Source organism: Stegostoma tigrinum, chromosome 11 (genome assembly GCF_030684315.1).
Source record: "Stegostoma tigrinum isolate sSteTig4 chromosome 11, sSteTig4.hap1, whole genome shotgun sequence".
NCBI classification, from domain to species: Eukaryota; Metazoa; Chordata; class Chondrichthyes; order Orectolobiformes; family Stegostomatidae; genus Stegostoma; species Stegostoma tigrinum.
In genome coordinates, this window is record NC_081364.1 from 49,808,779 (window position 1) to 49,824,361 (window position 15,583).

General features: G+C 42.4%; 1 protein-coding gene across 2 annotated transcripts in view; it reads right to left on the reverse strand.

The window, feature by feature from the left end:
- The window catches only part of LOC125460192 (receptor-type tyrosine-protein phosphatase gamma-like), a 693,348-nt gene that overhangs the window by 205,039 nt on the left and 472,726 nt on the right, over positions 1 to 15,583 (reverse strand). For both annotated transcript variants that reach the window (XM_059649945.1, XM_048547332.2), the window contains exon 7: positions 2,063 to 2,220. In XM_059649945.1, the coding sequence (XP_059505928.1) occupies positions 2,063 to 2,220 (158 nt within the window). The remainder of the gene's footprint in view (positions 1 to 2,062; positions 2,221 to 15,583) is intronic.

Here is a 15,583-nt window from a genome sequence, read left to right on the forward strand (position 1 = left end):
TGCCCATGCATTGCCTTGCCTTAGCTTTTCTGCTTGGCCCCCTCAACCAGAGATACTTTGCTCATGTTGCTGCTGTCTTGCTGTTACATTTGGCACAGACATAAATTCAGGAAACCTGTCATAATTGTCAGCAAGCTTATGCTCGAGGTCAACCTCTGATATCAGTCTATGTCTTGCTTGGCGCGGTCAGAGTCAGCACCTTCTCCTCATAAGGAGTAAGAAGTTGAAAACTGGGTAGAACCCTGTCTGTCTTGACTCTTTCTGTGGGCTCATATTATGGGCTGTTTTCTTCATTGGAATAAGTGAGATACAGAAATTATGGAAGGCAAGAATGGGTGGCACAGCTGTTAATGTTGGTGTAGGTGGGGAGGTATCCTGAATGGATGAACAGACAGCACAGACGGCATGCAAGGTTAGTGGTTCCGGGGGCTGGAGTGGGTGAAGACAGTTTGGGAAGATGTTACAGGCAATAGTGAGAGTGATAGAGCATGAACCTTGTAAGAGGTGGATACAATAGCAGATAAAGAGTGAGTGTGAAGTATTGGCGATAACATAGTGGCACTCATGCAGGCAGAGGCAAGCAAGTTATTGATCTTTCTTCTGCAGTGTTGGGCATTGTTCCAGATGGCTGAGACTGCTTTAACCCTGGTGAAAACCATGGATCAGGCTGGCAAGGTCTGGTCTCAGGGCCTCCACTGCTGCTTGTGGGGCAAGAGGAAGCCCTGCCTGTGCAACACCACTCCATTGATCAGGACCCCCAGGACCCTGCCTGAAAAGCATTGTGCCATTTTACCTTGTCTTCTATGTCCAGAGCAAATACCAGCACCTGTGAAAAGCAGCTCTGGACAGCTAATGCTTGCCCAGTTGCACAGTGGGCTTTTAAAGATAGAGGACAGTGCAACAGTTGTCAATGAATTCTGGGGTATCAATGGGGTAGTGTGTTATTCTGGAAATGGCAAAAATTGGGGTGGAAATTAGACATGTGAGATGCCACAGGATTAGGGTTGGTAATTAATAAGGTGAGTTTGGTATGATTTGATGAGAAAAACCCACTTGGTCTTGTGGAAAGCAACCCTCCAATAAAAAAAACTTGACAACATAGAGTCAAAAAAACACAAGATTCATTAGAAGGTTGGTTAGCTGTGGTGGCTAGACAGCTGGTTTGCAATGCAGAGCAATGCCAATAGCATAGTTTCAACACTTGCACTGGCGAAGGTCACCATGAAGGTTCTGCCTTCATAATCTCGCTGTTTGCCTGAGGCATGATAACCCTCAGGTTAAACTCAGAGGGCAGCCCTGTTGCCTCTGGGATAACAACAACTTTATCCTAATGGTAATGATATATAAAGAAGTGAGCTTTTAAGAATAGAGATACTCATCAATAATAATTTGTCATTGTGACAGCACTGATTGCTAAATCTCACTTTGAAAATATATGCATGACTCAACATGACAGTGCTAATTAGTTAATATATTCTAGGCACTGAGATGGAATGAAAATTATTTTGTGAAGGCTCTTAGGATTAGACATATACTCACAGAAAAGCTATGCTACACAACAATGGAAATAAAAAAATCAAGACAGTAAATATATTGTTTGCTAAAGAATATATGCTGCCACCTTGTCAATACATCTCGATATCAAATACTTTGTAAAAAGTGTTGAATTTTAAATGTGCACAATCATCATGTAACAATTGCACATTGCACTGTCTGGCAAAGATGGACAAGACATATTTCTAAGAAAGCAACTTAATTTATTGTGTGAGAAAATATGATGCAATCAAATGCCTGACCTTCTCAAGGACAAAACTATACTGCAGATGAATTGAAGTGCTAAACGTAAAAGTGCCAACATGCACCAGCCTTGTTATCACTTTAACTTTGTTCACTCACACATCTCTGTTTGAATTACAACAGCTATTCAGTAGTGAGATCTTTTGCAAAGGAGTCAATGGTCTTTTTGTAAAAACAACACGTTTTTTCTTTAAAATGAATGAGACTTTGGAAAACTGTAGGTAAAGGCAGGTTCATGCATTTCCATGTTAACATAAATACATACCTGCTCAAGGGAGATGGAGATAGGCCTGCTGAAGACTATCCATTCTACTGTTTCACTGCATGGTGGTGTTGTTAGGGAGCCGGAGTATCTGTAATAGCTTCCAAGTGAGGCAGGAAGTAAATTTCCCAATACAAAGGGATCTAGAAAAGTTTCTTTCTCTGTAAGAGTAAATATCAATGAAGAATCAATATTCATGATGACACATCGTGAATTGTTTTGTTGCAACAAATGAAAAGCATGTGTGGAAATAATAATGCCGTAAATTTATACCTTATTTTTGAAAATTATGTTTATTTTGTCACCCTTTTATCTTGAGGAAAACATTGGTGCAACTTTACATCATTACATCTGTTTAAGTCCAAAGCCAAAAGCTGAAAGGTGGAAGTGGGGGGACAGTGATTGAATAAATATGTCATTATACTACTGCTGTCAATGACATTTTAAGGTGAGGTTTTATTTTATGATTTGGAAATAAGCATTATTTAATTTCCAATGTGCTCCAATTTCAAATTAACAGGCCATACAACACAGACTACCCTGAAGGCAGCATTTCCTGGATCTGTGAAGACTGAGATGAATAAACTTTGATTTATTTGTCTCCGGGAACTACTATAAATCAACTCTTGCATGATCATCTGCAACAACATTGGCACTGGCCTACAGGCATTATGTGTCCTGTAGGCCAGTGCAAGTTAGTATCTTGATTTAGGGCAATGTACTGAGACGCAGCAAAACTTTAAAGTCAAATGGAATAAAGTGACCATTGATTTCTCCTGCAAAATTTTAACATTTGTGAGGCCCTGCACAGGAATCCGATCAAACAAAAACTGCATTGGGTCAATGGAGGAGAATTTGGAAAGGTGAGTAAGTGTTGTTCAAGGAGGTAGGTTTTAAGCAGCATCATAATGGAGCAAAGTATAGAGGTGAAAAGTAGAGGGGGGAGCAGTTTCAAATTTGGGCCTAGATAAGTGTTAAATAGGTGAGCCTTGAGCAAGAGGCCAAATTTAGAGGAATGCAATAATCCTACAGGATTAATGGGTTGGAGGAAGTTATCAAAATAGCATCAGGTGAGGCCATGAAAAGTGGGGTTTAGGCGTGGTGTGTGGTCCTTTCAGAAAAGGTTGAACAGGCTAGTCTTCTATGTGTGGAGATTTGAAGATTAAGAGGTGACTTAATTGAAACATACAAGATCCTGAAGGTTTTTGACTGGAAAAAATTTAGAATTGTTAAAAATTAGCTGTTGTGCATTTGAAACAGTGATGTGGTGAGTTTTTTTTCTCTTAGACAGTACTTAGTCTTTGGAACTCTTTTTCTGAAAAGATGGCAGAAGCAGTGTCCTTGGATATTTTTTATGGGAGCGATAGATGATTCTTCTTCAGCAAAGGGGTGAAGGGTTATCCAGGGTAAGTGGAAATGCAGATTTGTTTCACTTGAGTAGCAAATCAGGCTTGAGGGGATGAATGGCCTACCACTCCTCCGAATTCACAAGAACATCAAACCTATTTTTGCATGCTGTACAACAGATGTTTGGCTCACCCGCAATTTTCCTTTCTTCTAAGTTCAAAACTTAAATGAGCAAGGATTGAACATAGTGAAAAAATACCCTCCAGTTTAAAGTAGTACATCTCAAATTTCATTTGTTTGAAGTGAGGCTAGCACATTTCATTTAAAATGTAATCCATGTGTTTAAATTGATTTTTGATCTGTATTAATCCTTCTGATCCCACTCATTTCTCTGATATTAAGGGTTCCCTGTAAATAAATCAACAAGCTACATCCTCAGCAGAGCATTCTTCAACCTCAACTAGACTGTTGATCCTCATGCAGCTTTATACAATAGGATTTTTGTATTCTACACGAGTTTTCCATCCACAGAGTGAGTGCCCTTAGCTGAAATCGCAGTGTTTCCTGCTGCATGATAAAAAGGCTTCAAAGTACCAGATTCACTATAGACACGTATATGAGAACTAAAAGATGGGAGTGAGGAAGCAATTGCAAAGTCAACATTTTTCCTTTTGGATAATACTGGCAAGAATATCTCAAATTTAAGCAGCAATTTTCAGTTTTATTAAAAGCCTACCTGTAATATGAATGAAAAATTGGGTAGGAGGGGTGCAAACTGAATGTCAAATGCTCCTTACCTTGACAACATGCAACCTAGACAATTCTGGCTTCCAGGTTTAATCTGAACTGACAGACTATGCAGAACATTAAATGTTGGTAAACTCAAATGGATACAGCAGTTTACCTTTTTTAAAAAACATGCATGTGGCCATTTCTCTCAAAGTTATCTAAGTCATCGAAATGAAATTTAAGTCAATGATTTAAAAAGGGCACAATTTAACTTTACCAAATCAACTGAGATTAGTAAAGTTATGAGTCCGTGATAACAATTACTGAACCTCTGTATCGTTTTAAAAGAGTTCTCTGACTGTAGATTTAAAGGTGGAACCTTCCGAGCCTATGAATGATGTGGGTATTGGCAAGAAAATTTGGACAACTGCAGGAAAGAGCTAATTGCTGTCAAGACCAAAATGTTCAATTTTCCAACCAGCGTTGAGTAGTGAGATGAGACTCACACTCGTGAGCAACAAGAGGGCAATTTTCCTGTGTGCACTTCCTCTTCATGACATTATCTCTGTTCACTGATGTACAGTTTCCCATTCTCTCTCTCACTGGATAGAAACTAGGAGATGATAATTCCCGACCTGACAGTTAGCATGGTAACTTGGCATTTCCAGAGATAATGGGAACTGCAGATGCTGGAGATTCCAAGATAATAAAATGTGAGGCTGGATGAACACAGCAGGCCAAGCAGCATCTCAGGAGCACAAAAGCTGACGTTTCGGGCCTAGACCCTTCATCAGAGAGGGGGATGGGGGAAGGGAACTGGAATAAATAGGGAGAGAGGGGGAGGCGGACCGAAGATGGAGAGTAAAGAAGATAGGTGGAGAGGGTGTAGGTGGGGAGGTAGGGAGGGGATAGGTCAGTCCAGGGAAGACGGACAGGTCAAGGAGGTGGGATGAGGTTAGTAGGTAGCTGGGGGTGCGGCTTGGGGTGGGAGGAAGGGATGGGTGAGAGGAAGAACCGGTTAGGGAGGCAGAGACAGGTTGGACTGGTTTTGGGATGCAGTGGGTGGGGGGGAAGAGCTGGGCTGGTTGTGTGGTGCAGTGGGGGGAGGGGATGCACTGGGCTGGTTTAGGGATGCAGTAGGGGAAGGGGAGATTTTGAAACTGGTGAAGTCCACATTGATACCATATGGCTGCAGGGTTCCCAGGCGGAATATGAGTTGCTGTTCCTGCAACCTTCGGGTGGCATCATTGTGGCAGTGCAGGAGGCCCATGATGGACATGTCATCAAGAGAATGGGAGGGGGAGTGGAAATGGTTTGCGACTGGGAGGTGCAGTTGTTTGTTGCGAACTGAGCGGAGGTGTTCTGCAAAGCGGTCCCCAAGCCTCCGCTTGGTTTCCCCAATGTAGAGGAAGCCGCACCGGGTACAGTGGATGCAGTATACCACATTGGCAGATGTGCAGGTGAACCTCTGCTTAATGTGGAATGTCATCTTGGGGCCTGGGATGGGGGAGAGGGAGGAGGTGTGGGGACAAGTGCAGGAAATGCTACACTTGTCCCCACACCTCCTCCCTCTCCCCCATCCCAGGCCCCAAGATGACATTCCACATTAAGCAGAGGTTCACCTGCACATCTGCCAATGTGGTATACTGCATCCACTGTACCCGGTGCGGCTTCCTCTACATTGGGGAAACCAAGCGGAGGCTTGGGGACCGCTTTGCAGAACACCTCCGCTCAGTTCGCAACAAACAACTGCACCTCCCAGTCGCAAACCATTTCCACTCCCCCTCCCATTCTCTTGATGACATGTCCATCATGGGCCTCCTGCACTGCCACAATGATGCCACCCGAAGGTTGCAGGAACAGCAACTCATATTCCGCCTGGGAACCCTGCAGCCAAATGGTATCAATGTGGACTTCACCAGTTTCAAAATCTCCCCTTCCCCTATTGCATCCCTAAACCAGCCCAGTGCATCCCCTCCCCCCACTGCACCACACAACCAGCCCAGCTCTTCCCCCCCACCCACTGCATCCCAAAACCAGTCCAACCTGTCTCTGCCTCCCTAACCGGTTCTTCCTCTCACCCATCCCTTCCTCCCACCCCAAGCCGCACCCCCAGCTACCTACTAACCTCATCCCACCTCCTTGACCTGTCCGTCTTCCCTGGACTGACCTATCCCCTCCCTACCTCCCCACCTACACCCTCTCCACCTATCTTCTTTACTCTCCATCTTCGGTCCGCCTCCCCCTCTCTCCCTATTTATTCCAGTTCCCTCCCCCCATCCCCCTCTCTGATGAAGGGTCTAGGCCCGAAACGTCAGCTTTTGTGCTCCTGAGATGCTGCTTGGCCTGCTGTGTTCATCCAGCCTCACATTTTATTAACTTGGCATTTCCAAGTTGTGAGTTGCTCCTGCAGACTTCCACCAGTCATCAGCATCTCAGGTCACACACCACCGGCACTCACACCACAATAGATAATAGACAACAGACAATAGACTTTAGGTGCAGGAGTAGGCCATTCGGCCCTTCGAGCCAGCACCACCATTCATTATGATCATGGCTGATCATCCACAATTAGTATCCTGTTCCTGCTTTATCCCCATAACCCTTGATTCCACTATCTTTAAGAGCTCTATCCACCTTCCCTTCAGTAGGATCTCCAAGCCTCTGTCAGCAAAGCGGGGTCAAATACAGTCTGTCCAACATGTCTGGTGCACGACAGTTCAGGCCAACTGCAAGCAGTCAGCACTTGACCTAGTGCACAGCTCAGCTTTAAAGATGGTACCAGTGCCGGGAATCAGAGAGGTCAAGGCAAGTGGGAGAATGTGACAAGCAGGGCACCAATGGGTAATGACTCAAATTTGGGAAGATAGTGTTAGAAAAGTCGCTAGTGTTCAAGAAAGGAGGCCCTCTTTGAAACTTGCCAAAATTGACACTGAGATGATTTTTAAAATCAAATTTAGCCCTAACTTTCAGGAGTTCCTGACACTGCTGGCACCTTCTGGTTTATAATTCCCTGTCAGCGTATTTAAATCACAGCTGCACAGCATTTTACATGCTGCAAGCCAGGAGCTACTTTGCTATGTTGTTATCTTAGGAAACAGAAATGCCTCAGAATAGGAAGCTGGTATCTTGCTTACTAGGCAGAGGCCTTGAGGTGGGGTGGCTGAGAGGAGGGCCATCCTCTACCTGATGGACCAAGAGTGGGGTTCAAGACACTAAGCGTAGCCAACCTGGACACTAATACCAGTCTGGGTCAGTATGGTCTCCAGTCAGACAAACAGCGCAACAGTCCAGGATTATGATCTTCTGCACTCCAGAGGGCTAAGTTCCATCATATTCTCTCTGCTAACACACACTCATTCTAACTCTGCCACTGAACACAAACCTTACCAATAATCGTGGGGTATGAAACTCACTACTGCATGAAACCTCTTCACTCTCACCTATCTCATTCTCCAAAACTATTAACCCATCCTGCCATTCGGCTAAAATGTTTTGCTATCCACAGAGGTTGGCAGCCACCAAATAAGTGAGTTAGCACTGGCAAATTCAGACAAGAGCCATAAAATGGATCCTGTGTGCATGCATGAGAGTGGCACAGTGGCTCAGTGGCTCAATGGTCAGCACTGCTGCCTCACAGCGCCCAGGTTCAATTCCAGCCTTGGGCAACTGTCTGTGTCAACTTTGCATGTTCTTCCCTGTGTCTGCACAGGTTTTTGCTGGGTGCTGTCGTTTCCACCCACAGTCCAAAGATTGCAGGTGAGGTTGGTCAGCCATGCTAAATTGCCCCATAGTGTCTAGAGATGTGTAGGTTAGAAACAAAAACAAAGTTGCTGGAAAAGCCCAGTAGGTCTAGCAGCATTTGTGAAGGAGAAAACAGAGTTAACGTTTCGGGTCTGGTGATCCTTCCTCTTTTGGTTTTTATTTATGTGTAGGTTAGGAATGGGGTAGGAAGTGAGACTGGGTGGAATATTCTTTGGAGCGTCAGTGTAGACTTGTTGTGCTAAATGGCCTGTTTCGACGCTTTAGGGATTCTGTGAAAGACTATGTATCCCTGTATACAACACAATCGGGTAGAAGTATGTAAGTCAAAGGTATCTGTGAACTCCAAAGTGAAGTCCCCAGAGCTGAAGTGGATTTTGAATTGTCCAAGATCAGCCATGGTAACTAACTTCAATGCCAACTCTGGGGGATGAATGTGGATCATTCAAGAACATGGTAAAATTATAATAGAGTCATGGAGAAGCAGGTGGCGAGCTGCATTGCCAAGTAACCGTTCTGACCTTGAAGTTGGGAATTATCACCTTTTGGTTTCTCAGGAGTGAGGGCCAAACTGTAAGCTGCATAGAAATAAGCTACCATTAGCTTCTAATTAGATACGGATGCCTGGAAATAAGGTAGTCACCACACTTATTTGTGACGTTCACAATTAACTCTTGAAACCTGATGGAAAGAAATTGGATATTTTTTCTCAACACTGGGAATCAGATCTGTCCTCTTCATACATGTTTCATATTTTTTATCAATGCCTGTACCATTCAAGAGCTGGGAATGCACTGCCCATCCTCTTACAGGTTTGGGCTGCCAGCTTTGCTGGTTCTATGCAAGGCTTAGGCTTTGCACTTCAGGCATACCATGTGGACTGTTGGCTCTTCAAAAGTTAAAATCTGCCACTAGTTTTTGTCATAACTATTTACCAAGACAAAATCAGAGTATAAATAAAATAGAACTTCAATCATCTTTACTCTTGCTCACATGCTACTTCCACCTATTCAAAAGGTAAAATGAACTTAGTAAGGAACCTCTGCCCAGTTAGCAATCCAAAAATGTTGTTCTCTTAACATGAAATGATTGCCTGCTGTAGGGCAGTGCACACTGCAGCTATGAATTACCACAGAAGCCCAATTTAGTTCAATTGGAAGTGACAGGTAGAAATCAGTCTTAATTTGCATTTGGAACTTAAGTGTGGGGTGGGGGGTGTGCGTGCTGAGGAATAGAAAAAGAATGTGTTTTAAACGTTGCAAGTCCAATGCTGCATTGACCGAGGTAAAAGAAACTATTCTTTGCCATAGGCAAAACCTGTCCAAATTCAAACTAAATTCCCATTTTCTGGAAAGCTGAATGGAAACTGGAAATACATTTTGATTATGGACATGCATGATTGGATGGACTTGGATACAGTAACAATCAGTCCCTAAAATAATTAAAAATCCATCGCATAGTGGATTGGAGGAACAAAAATTTATCTAACCTGTCTTCACTACTAAAAAAATCAATAGTACCTAATGCTAATCTTCATGCTGGTCCACATAACTAATTATATATACATTAGCTGATGAAGTAAACACCATCAACCATTCATCAATATGTATTGTGCTTTCAACTTACAAAGAAGTTTGCAACTTAAAATAAAGATATAAAATGAAAGAGAGAACTCATTTCACTGAAATAAAACGAGGAAGTTATTTATGCTGTTGTTTGGGGGCATGGGATAACAGGTTTGAAAGCCTGGGAAAAGTGATGGTTTTCACTGACCACTCCTCTTTCTTGGATCCAGTCCCTCAAACAAGCAGATTGATGGATCCCCTGCCAAATGACAGTCTGCACACCCTGTCTAACCTGCCATATAGGCTGAATCCCATCCCGCCTGGAGCTATAATACAGACGGTGCTGGTGGATGAAGCTCTTATGTGGTCATTAAAGACCTCAACTGGCAAGGCAGGAAGATGGATGTGAGCCTTCCCACCCGAAGTGTAATTCAGGCAAAGGCAGGAAGATGGTGGGTTCTGGTCATCACATATTGCCTAATTAATTCCCCTTCCTCCTCCAGGTCTGACATGTCCAGCCTCGAGAGATTCTGATCCTAGTCCTAGTTCCATCACAGATTGTTAATGTAAATTTACTGAAATGACAGGTTAGTTAAATCATTATTTGCACAGCATACAACATTTTCTCTTACTAGACATTGTAAGTGCATTGCATATGGTAACAAGTTAGGAGTGTGTGTGGCAAAGAATAATGACCCTAACTCTGGGACAAAAAGTCTGGATTTTAGTCCCAACTATTCTGAAGATGTATCATTACATGTTCAGAAATGTTGATTAAAATAGGCCCTGTCTGTTAACACAACCAAAAGATTTCTTTTGTGCATACATGACTGGCGTGACTCAAATACACAAATGTATTAAATATGCTGGTGAACCTACCACACATACTAATTAAATTTCCAGAGGTGGTGTTTTAGATTAGTTTAGATTCCCTACAGTGTGGGAACAGGCCCTTCGGCCCAACAAGTCCACACCGCCTCTTGGAGCATCGCACCCAGATCCATCCCCCGACAACCCACACAACCCTGAACACTACGGGCAATTTATCATGGCCAGTCCCCGATAGCCTGCACATTTTTGGACTGTGGGAGGAAACTAGAGCACCTGGAGAAAACCCACACAGACACGGGGAGAATGCGCAAACTCCACAGATGGTTGCCTGAGGCTGGAATCGAACCTGGGTCCCTGGCGCTGTGAGGCTGCAGTGCTAACCGCTGAGCCACCGTGTTGCCCCATTATACCATTTGAATGTCACAATGTCACAACCACACTTGCGCCCTCAGGCTTCATTGTGATTATGTTTTAATACCATGATGTCACCAGAACCACACATGCTCACCATCAGGGAACGATATCATTGCATTTTGTGGCATGATTTAATCACAATGCACATGCATGGTGTGTGTGGAAAATATAATTAATTTATAGTAGCAGATTATGTATTCTCTAGAGGCATCAGAGTTGAGCTGAATTCTGTACATGTGTGTAAACACGCAGAAACACATACACACCCTCTAACAGGAGCCTTTGAACACTGATCAGAAACAAAAGCACTAGTCAATTCTTTGCTCATTGGAGTTTTCTAATTCCACTCTTCCAGGTTAACACAATGGACTTTATATTGACCATGTCATTTGTATGAGTTCAGTGGTATAAAATAATAGCAAATTAAAAGAGTGTTCAACCATGAAAGGGTTAAAGCATCATCCAAATCAGACAAGCCCTTTTAGGGAATCTTCAGTGATATGTGAAAGCTGCAGAGATGATGGAACAAACTACCAGTGGCATCAAGCAAAAACAAATGTGCATAGAAAATACATGATGCTAATTAATGATAAAGCACCTACTCAAGCATCTCAACAATCCTTAGAGACCAACACAGCAGAAGTTATCTGTAAAGACATAACATCTGGTGTGTATTATCTTGAACATTCTTCTCTAACAGTAACAATGTCACATGCACAAAACAGAAGGTTTTGAACTGTATGTACAGGCAGCTGGAGCTGAGGGAGATTGCAAATACATTTTGACGCACAATTTTCCATCTGTCCAGAACTTTGTTGTGCCAAAATCAATTTGCCACATTTTCTGTATTCTTTTCTATGTACAAAAATCTTTGTATATCTTGAATAGATGAAAATATGCATTTTTGTGTTCATGTCATATGAATATATTTATTTATTAAATACAAAATTTTTGTATTGAGGGATATCAATTTCAAAATATTTAGGGTTTTCATTTATCATAAAAATGAAGTATAAATTGTGGAGAAAAGACTTTAAAATAAATAAAATTAAACTCTCCAACATGGCTCCACGGACAGTCTAAAAACACCGGAAATATAGTCATTGAATACAACTATCAGAGTTGTGAGGCAAATAATATAATCAAATACTTAAGATGCAAACATCATCAAGTGGCTCCTACTAACTAATACAATTCTCAGTCAACAACTCCAACAAGTTAACTGGCTTTATATCCCATTTCTGTGTGATCGATCGATGTTCTCCTTTACTGACATTTCTGCATATGAAACAATATTGACTGTATTTGAAAGTAACGGATTGGCTACAAAACGCTTTGGAATGTGCTGAAGACTTGAAATGTCCCATTTAAGATATTACCTACTTTAAAGAGGATCTGTACGTGCATTTCCAGTTTATTACAGTTTGTAAATTAGTGAATTTACCCAAAAAATACTGTGAGCCTTGACCTCCATTTTCATTATGGCATGAGCATAGTATGTAAACCAAAAACCACACTGTAATGGCACCTGATATTTTGTATATTGCCTCTCCTGACACCCTCACTCTTTTCTGATCCCTTGTTTTCTCCTGCATTCCTCTTCGCTCTCTGAACTTCTTTGCTCTCCCACCCTCGTTGCTTTACTCTTCTGAACTCCTTGCTCCCCATTGCTCACTGTCCCATCCATTAACGTTTTCCACAACAAGGATCTAAGGACAAAAAGGAAGCAGCAAAGGGGGCCCGAAAGAAGTGTTGTGAATGTGAGGGAGGGTCAGCAAGTGGGAAGGAGTGATGTGGTCAGGAGGGGTAAGTGGGAGGCAGAAGAGACAGGGGAATGAGCAGCAGGAGCAAGTGAGTGGGTTAGAAGAGATATGTGGTACGTTAAGGAGGAATGGGGGAGCCAGCAAGCAGATGACAGGAAGTGAAAAGCAGGAAGTAAAGAAGAAAGGGGAATAAGTGCTTCGAGCCGGAAACAGAAAATTAATGTTTAGGTTCAAGGTAATAAATAGGTTTTTAATGAAAATTTACAAATCAGAATTATAATCAATTATATACTTACTAACACGAAAGTGGTCTTGTTTTGCATGTTGAGATTTCAGGAACACATTGGTCCGAATCTTCCAACTCGGATCCGAAATCATATTCCAATCCAGGCTAGCCTAATACTTGCACACTTATCTTTGGTGAGATTTGTTGGATAAAATTCAGGGACAATGCTTTCCCAGTCAAAGCAGTGTAGTCCAGCCCCACAATTCATGCAAACAGCAGCAGAGAGGATTTGCACTGAAGCCAAACATTCACTTGCACCAGTAGGCACCGCATTTTGCAGTTTAGAGGTCCAATTCACTTCGATAGTTCCTGAGAGAAGATACGTGTGTGAAGTAACTGAGAGGGCATAGAGTCAGCTCGATGTGAGGGGGGAGTAGGGTACCAGGTGGGTGGGGGATAGGATGCCAGTTGGAAGACAGCATTGTCTAACAGAAAGGTCTGGGATAAGGAAATACATCAGGGCCCAATAACCAAGGGGACGCTGCTTTAGAGACAGTTAGTTGTGCTTGAGTTTGGCATCAGTGCCACTGTGTTCAGGTCAGGGAAAGGAGTTTCTGTGCTTGGATTAGGGGACAAAACAACTGTGTCATATTGGGGGGTGTGGGCCTGCTGAGCAGGAGGTGAGGGTGAGGACATGGAACAGCAACAGAGCCAGTGTTTTCTGTTCCTGATCCTGGCTGGCTTGGGTCAGGTACGGTCTCAGGAAAGTGAGTCAGGGCTTAAGTCCAGGATCTGGATGGATTTGGACAGAACAAGTCTGGGATCTAGTCAGTTCGTGTTCGGGATCTCAACAGGTTTGGACAGTTTTAAATAGACTTGGGGATTAGTTACCTAGATCTTCAAATAAAAATTAAGCGAGAAAAATCTGTTCAATTTCAGTTACTTGTCATTGGTTAAGTTAAAAGTGAGGGAAACGGCTCTTAATATTGCTAAAGAGGTTCTGGGGTTTGAAGGTGCCTCTCAAATTTGCCAAGAAAGTTTAGAAAGACAGAGGAAGGATATACTGTTAGAATTAGCAAACAGGTTAGAATTGCATTTAACTAGGGATAAGAAGAAAGCTGAAATTGTAATGGGGTTGTTCAAGCACTTAGGTATATCAGAGAAGCAGGCAAGTACAATGGAGTTAAAAAACATTAAATTGAAAATTAGGCAACTGGGGTTCGAAGAAAAAGAAAAGGAAAGAAAAATCAGGGCAGAAGAGCAGGAAACTGAAAGAAGAGCAAAGTTAGAAGATAAAGAAAAGGAAAGAAGGTTCTTAGATGAGCAAAAAGAAAACAAGAGAGAGTTTGAACTTCAGAAGTCGCAAATTAAACAGGAAAGCCAATTTACACGGATGGAGATGAAGGTAGAAGGTAGGCTTAGTGAGGAGGGGAGTGATAATTAGCTAAACCACTGTAGCCAAAGACATGGTAGAGATATATATGAATATGTCAAAACATTACCAAAATTGAAAAAGACATAGAAACCATTTTATTTCCTTCCAGAAACTGGCTAGGCAGATAAATTAGATGGCGACCAAGTCGGTAGGTGGGGCTAATGAAGTGTTTGCAGTGCTGTCAGATGAGATGTTAAGAGATTATGAAGATATCAAACAGGCCAATTTGAGTGCTTATGAACTGGTACCAGAAGCACATACACAATGGCTCAGAAATATAAAGAAGGAACGAGGTCAGATGTATGTCGAATTTGAAAGAATTAAACAGAGCAACTTTGATAGATGGGTGACAGCATTAAAGATTGAAAAGACAATATGAGGATCTTAGAGAGATCATTCTGCTGGAGGAGTTTAAAAACTCACTTCCAGAGATGATAAGAACACATGTTAATGAATAGAAAGTTTAAACAGCGAAACGAGCCACAGAGATGGCGGATGAATGTGCATTGGAGCATAGATCAAAATTTAGCTTCCAACAGTAATTTCATTTCGTGAATGATAGAAATTGAGAAAAAGGGAGATCCTTCATTGAAAAACAAAAAGTAGATCACACTGGGAATAGAGATAATGGGAACTGCAGATGTTGGAAAACAAAGTGATAACAAAGTGTAGAGCTGGATGAGCACAGCAGGCCAAGCAGCATCTTAGGAGCACAAAAGCTGACTCAAAGAGTCTAGGCCCGAAATGTCAGCTTTTGTGCTCCTAAAATGCTGCTTGGCCTGCTGTGTTCATCCATCTCCACACTTTGTTATCTCACACTGGGAATAGATGACCACAAGTCAAAAATGAAGCCCAAAAGGGTGAAAAGGAGGTGAAAGGCCTCAGGTGTTTTTAAAGTAACAAGGTGGGACGGACAAAGTTAAAGTGCTGATGGTTTAAGCACTGAGAAAAAGTATGTGGTAAAAGATGCTAAACCAGTGTGATCAGTTGAGGTAGTGAAGGAAATCCCAACGGAAGTCAAGGAGCTGCAGGAAAGTGCGCCGCTTAGTTACGGCTGGATCATGAGATCTCACCCGATCTCTACAAAGACTTCACCTCTGTGGGTAAGGAATACTCAGGAAGAACTGAGGGAGAAGGTAAAGAAATTAAAATATTGAGGGATATGGGATCTGGTCAGTCTCTAATAGTGAGAGATGAAAGTATTTGCACTCCTTCTGAAATGTTACTCAAGCGATGGTAACTTGGGGAATAAATATAAAAAGATTTAGCATTCCCCTGTGTAAGATCAGGTTGGAAAGTCCAAACAAGGCTTGGGAACTGAGAGTGGGAGTGACTGAAAGAGTGTCAATTACAGGAATATACTTTGTTCTTGGATACGAAGGATCAAAAGTGGAAGTCATACCCCTTGTACTGGAGAAGCTGAAGGAAAGCCAAGGAACTGAAGAGTTAAGA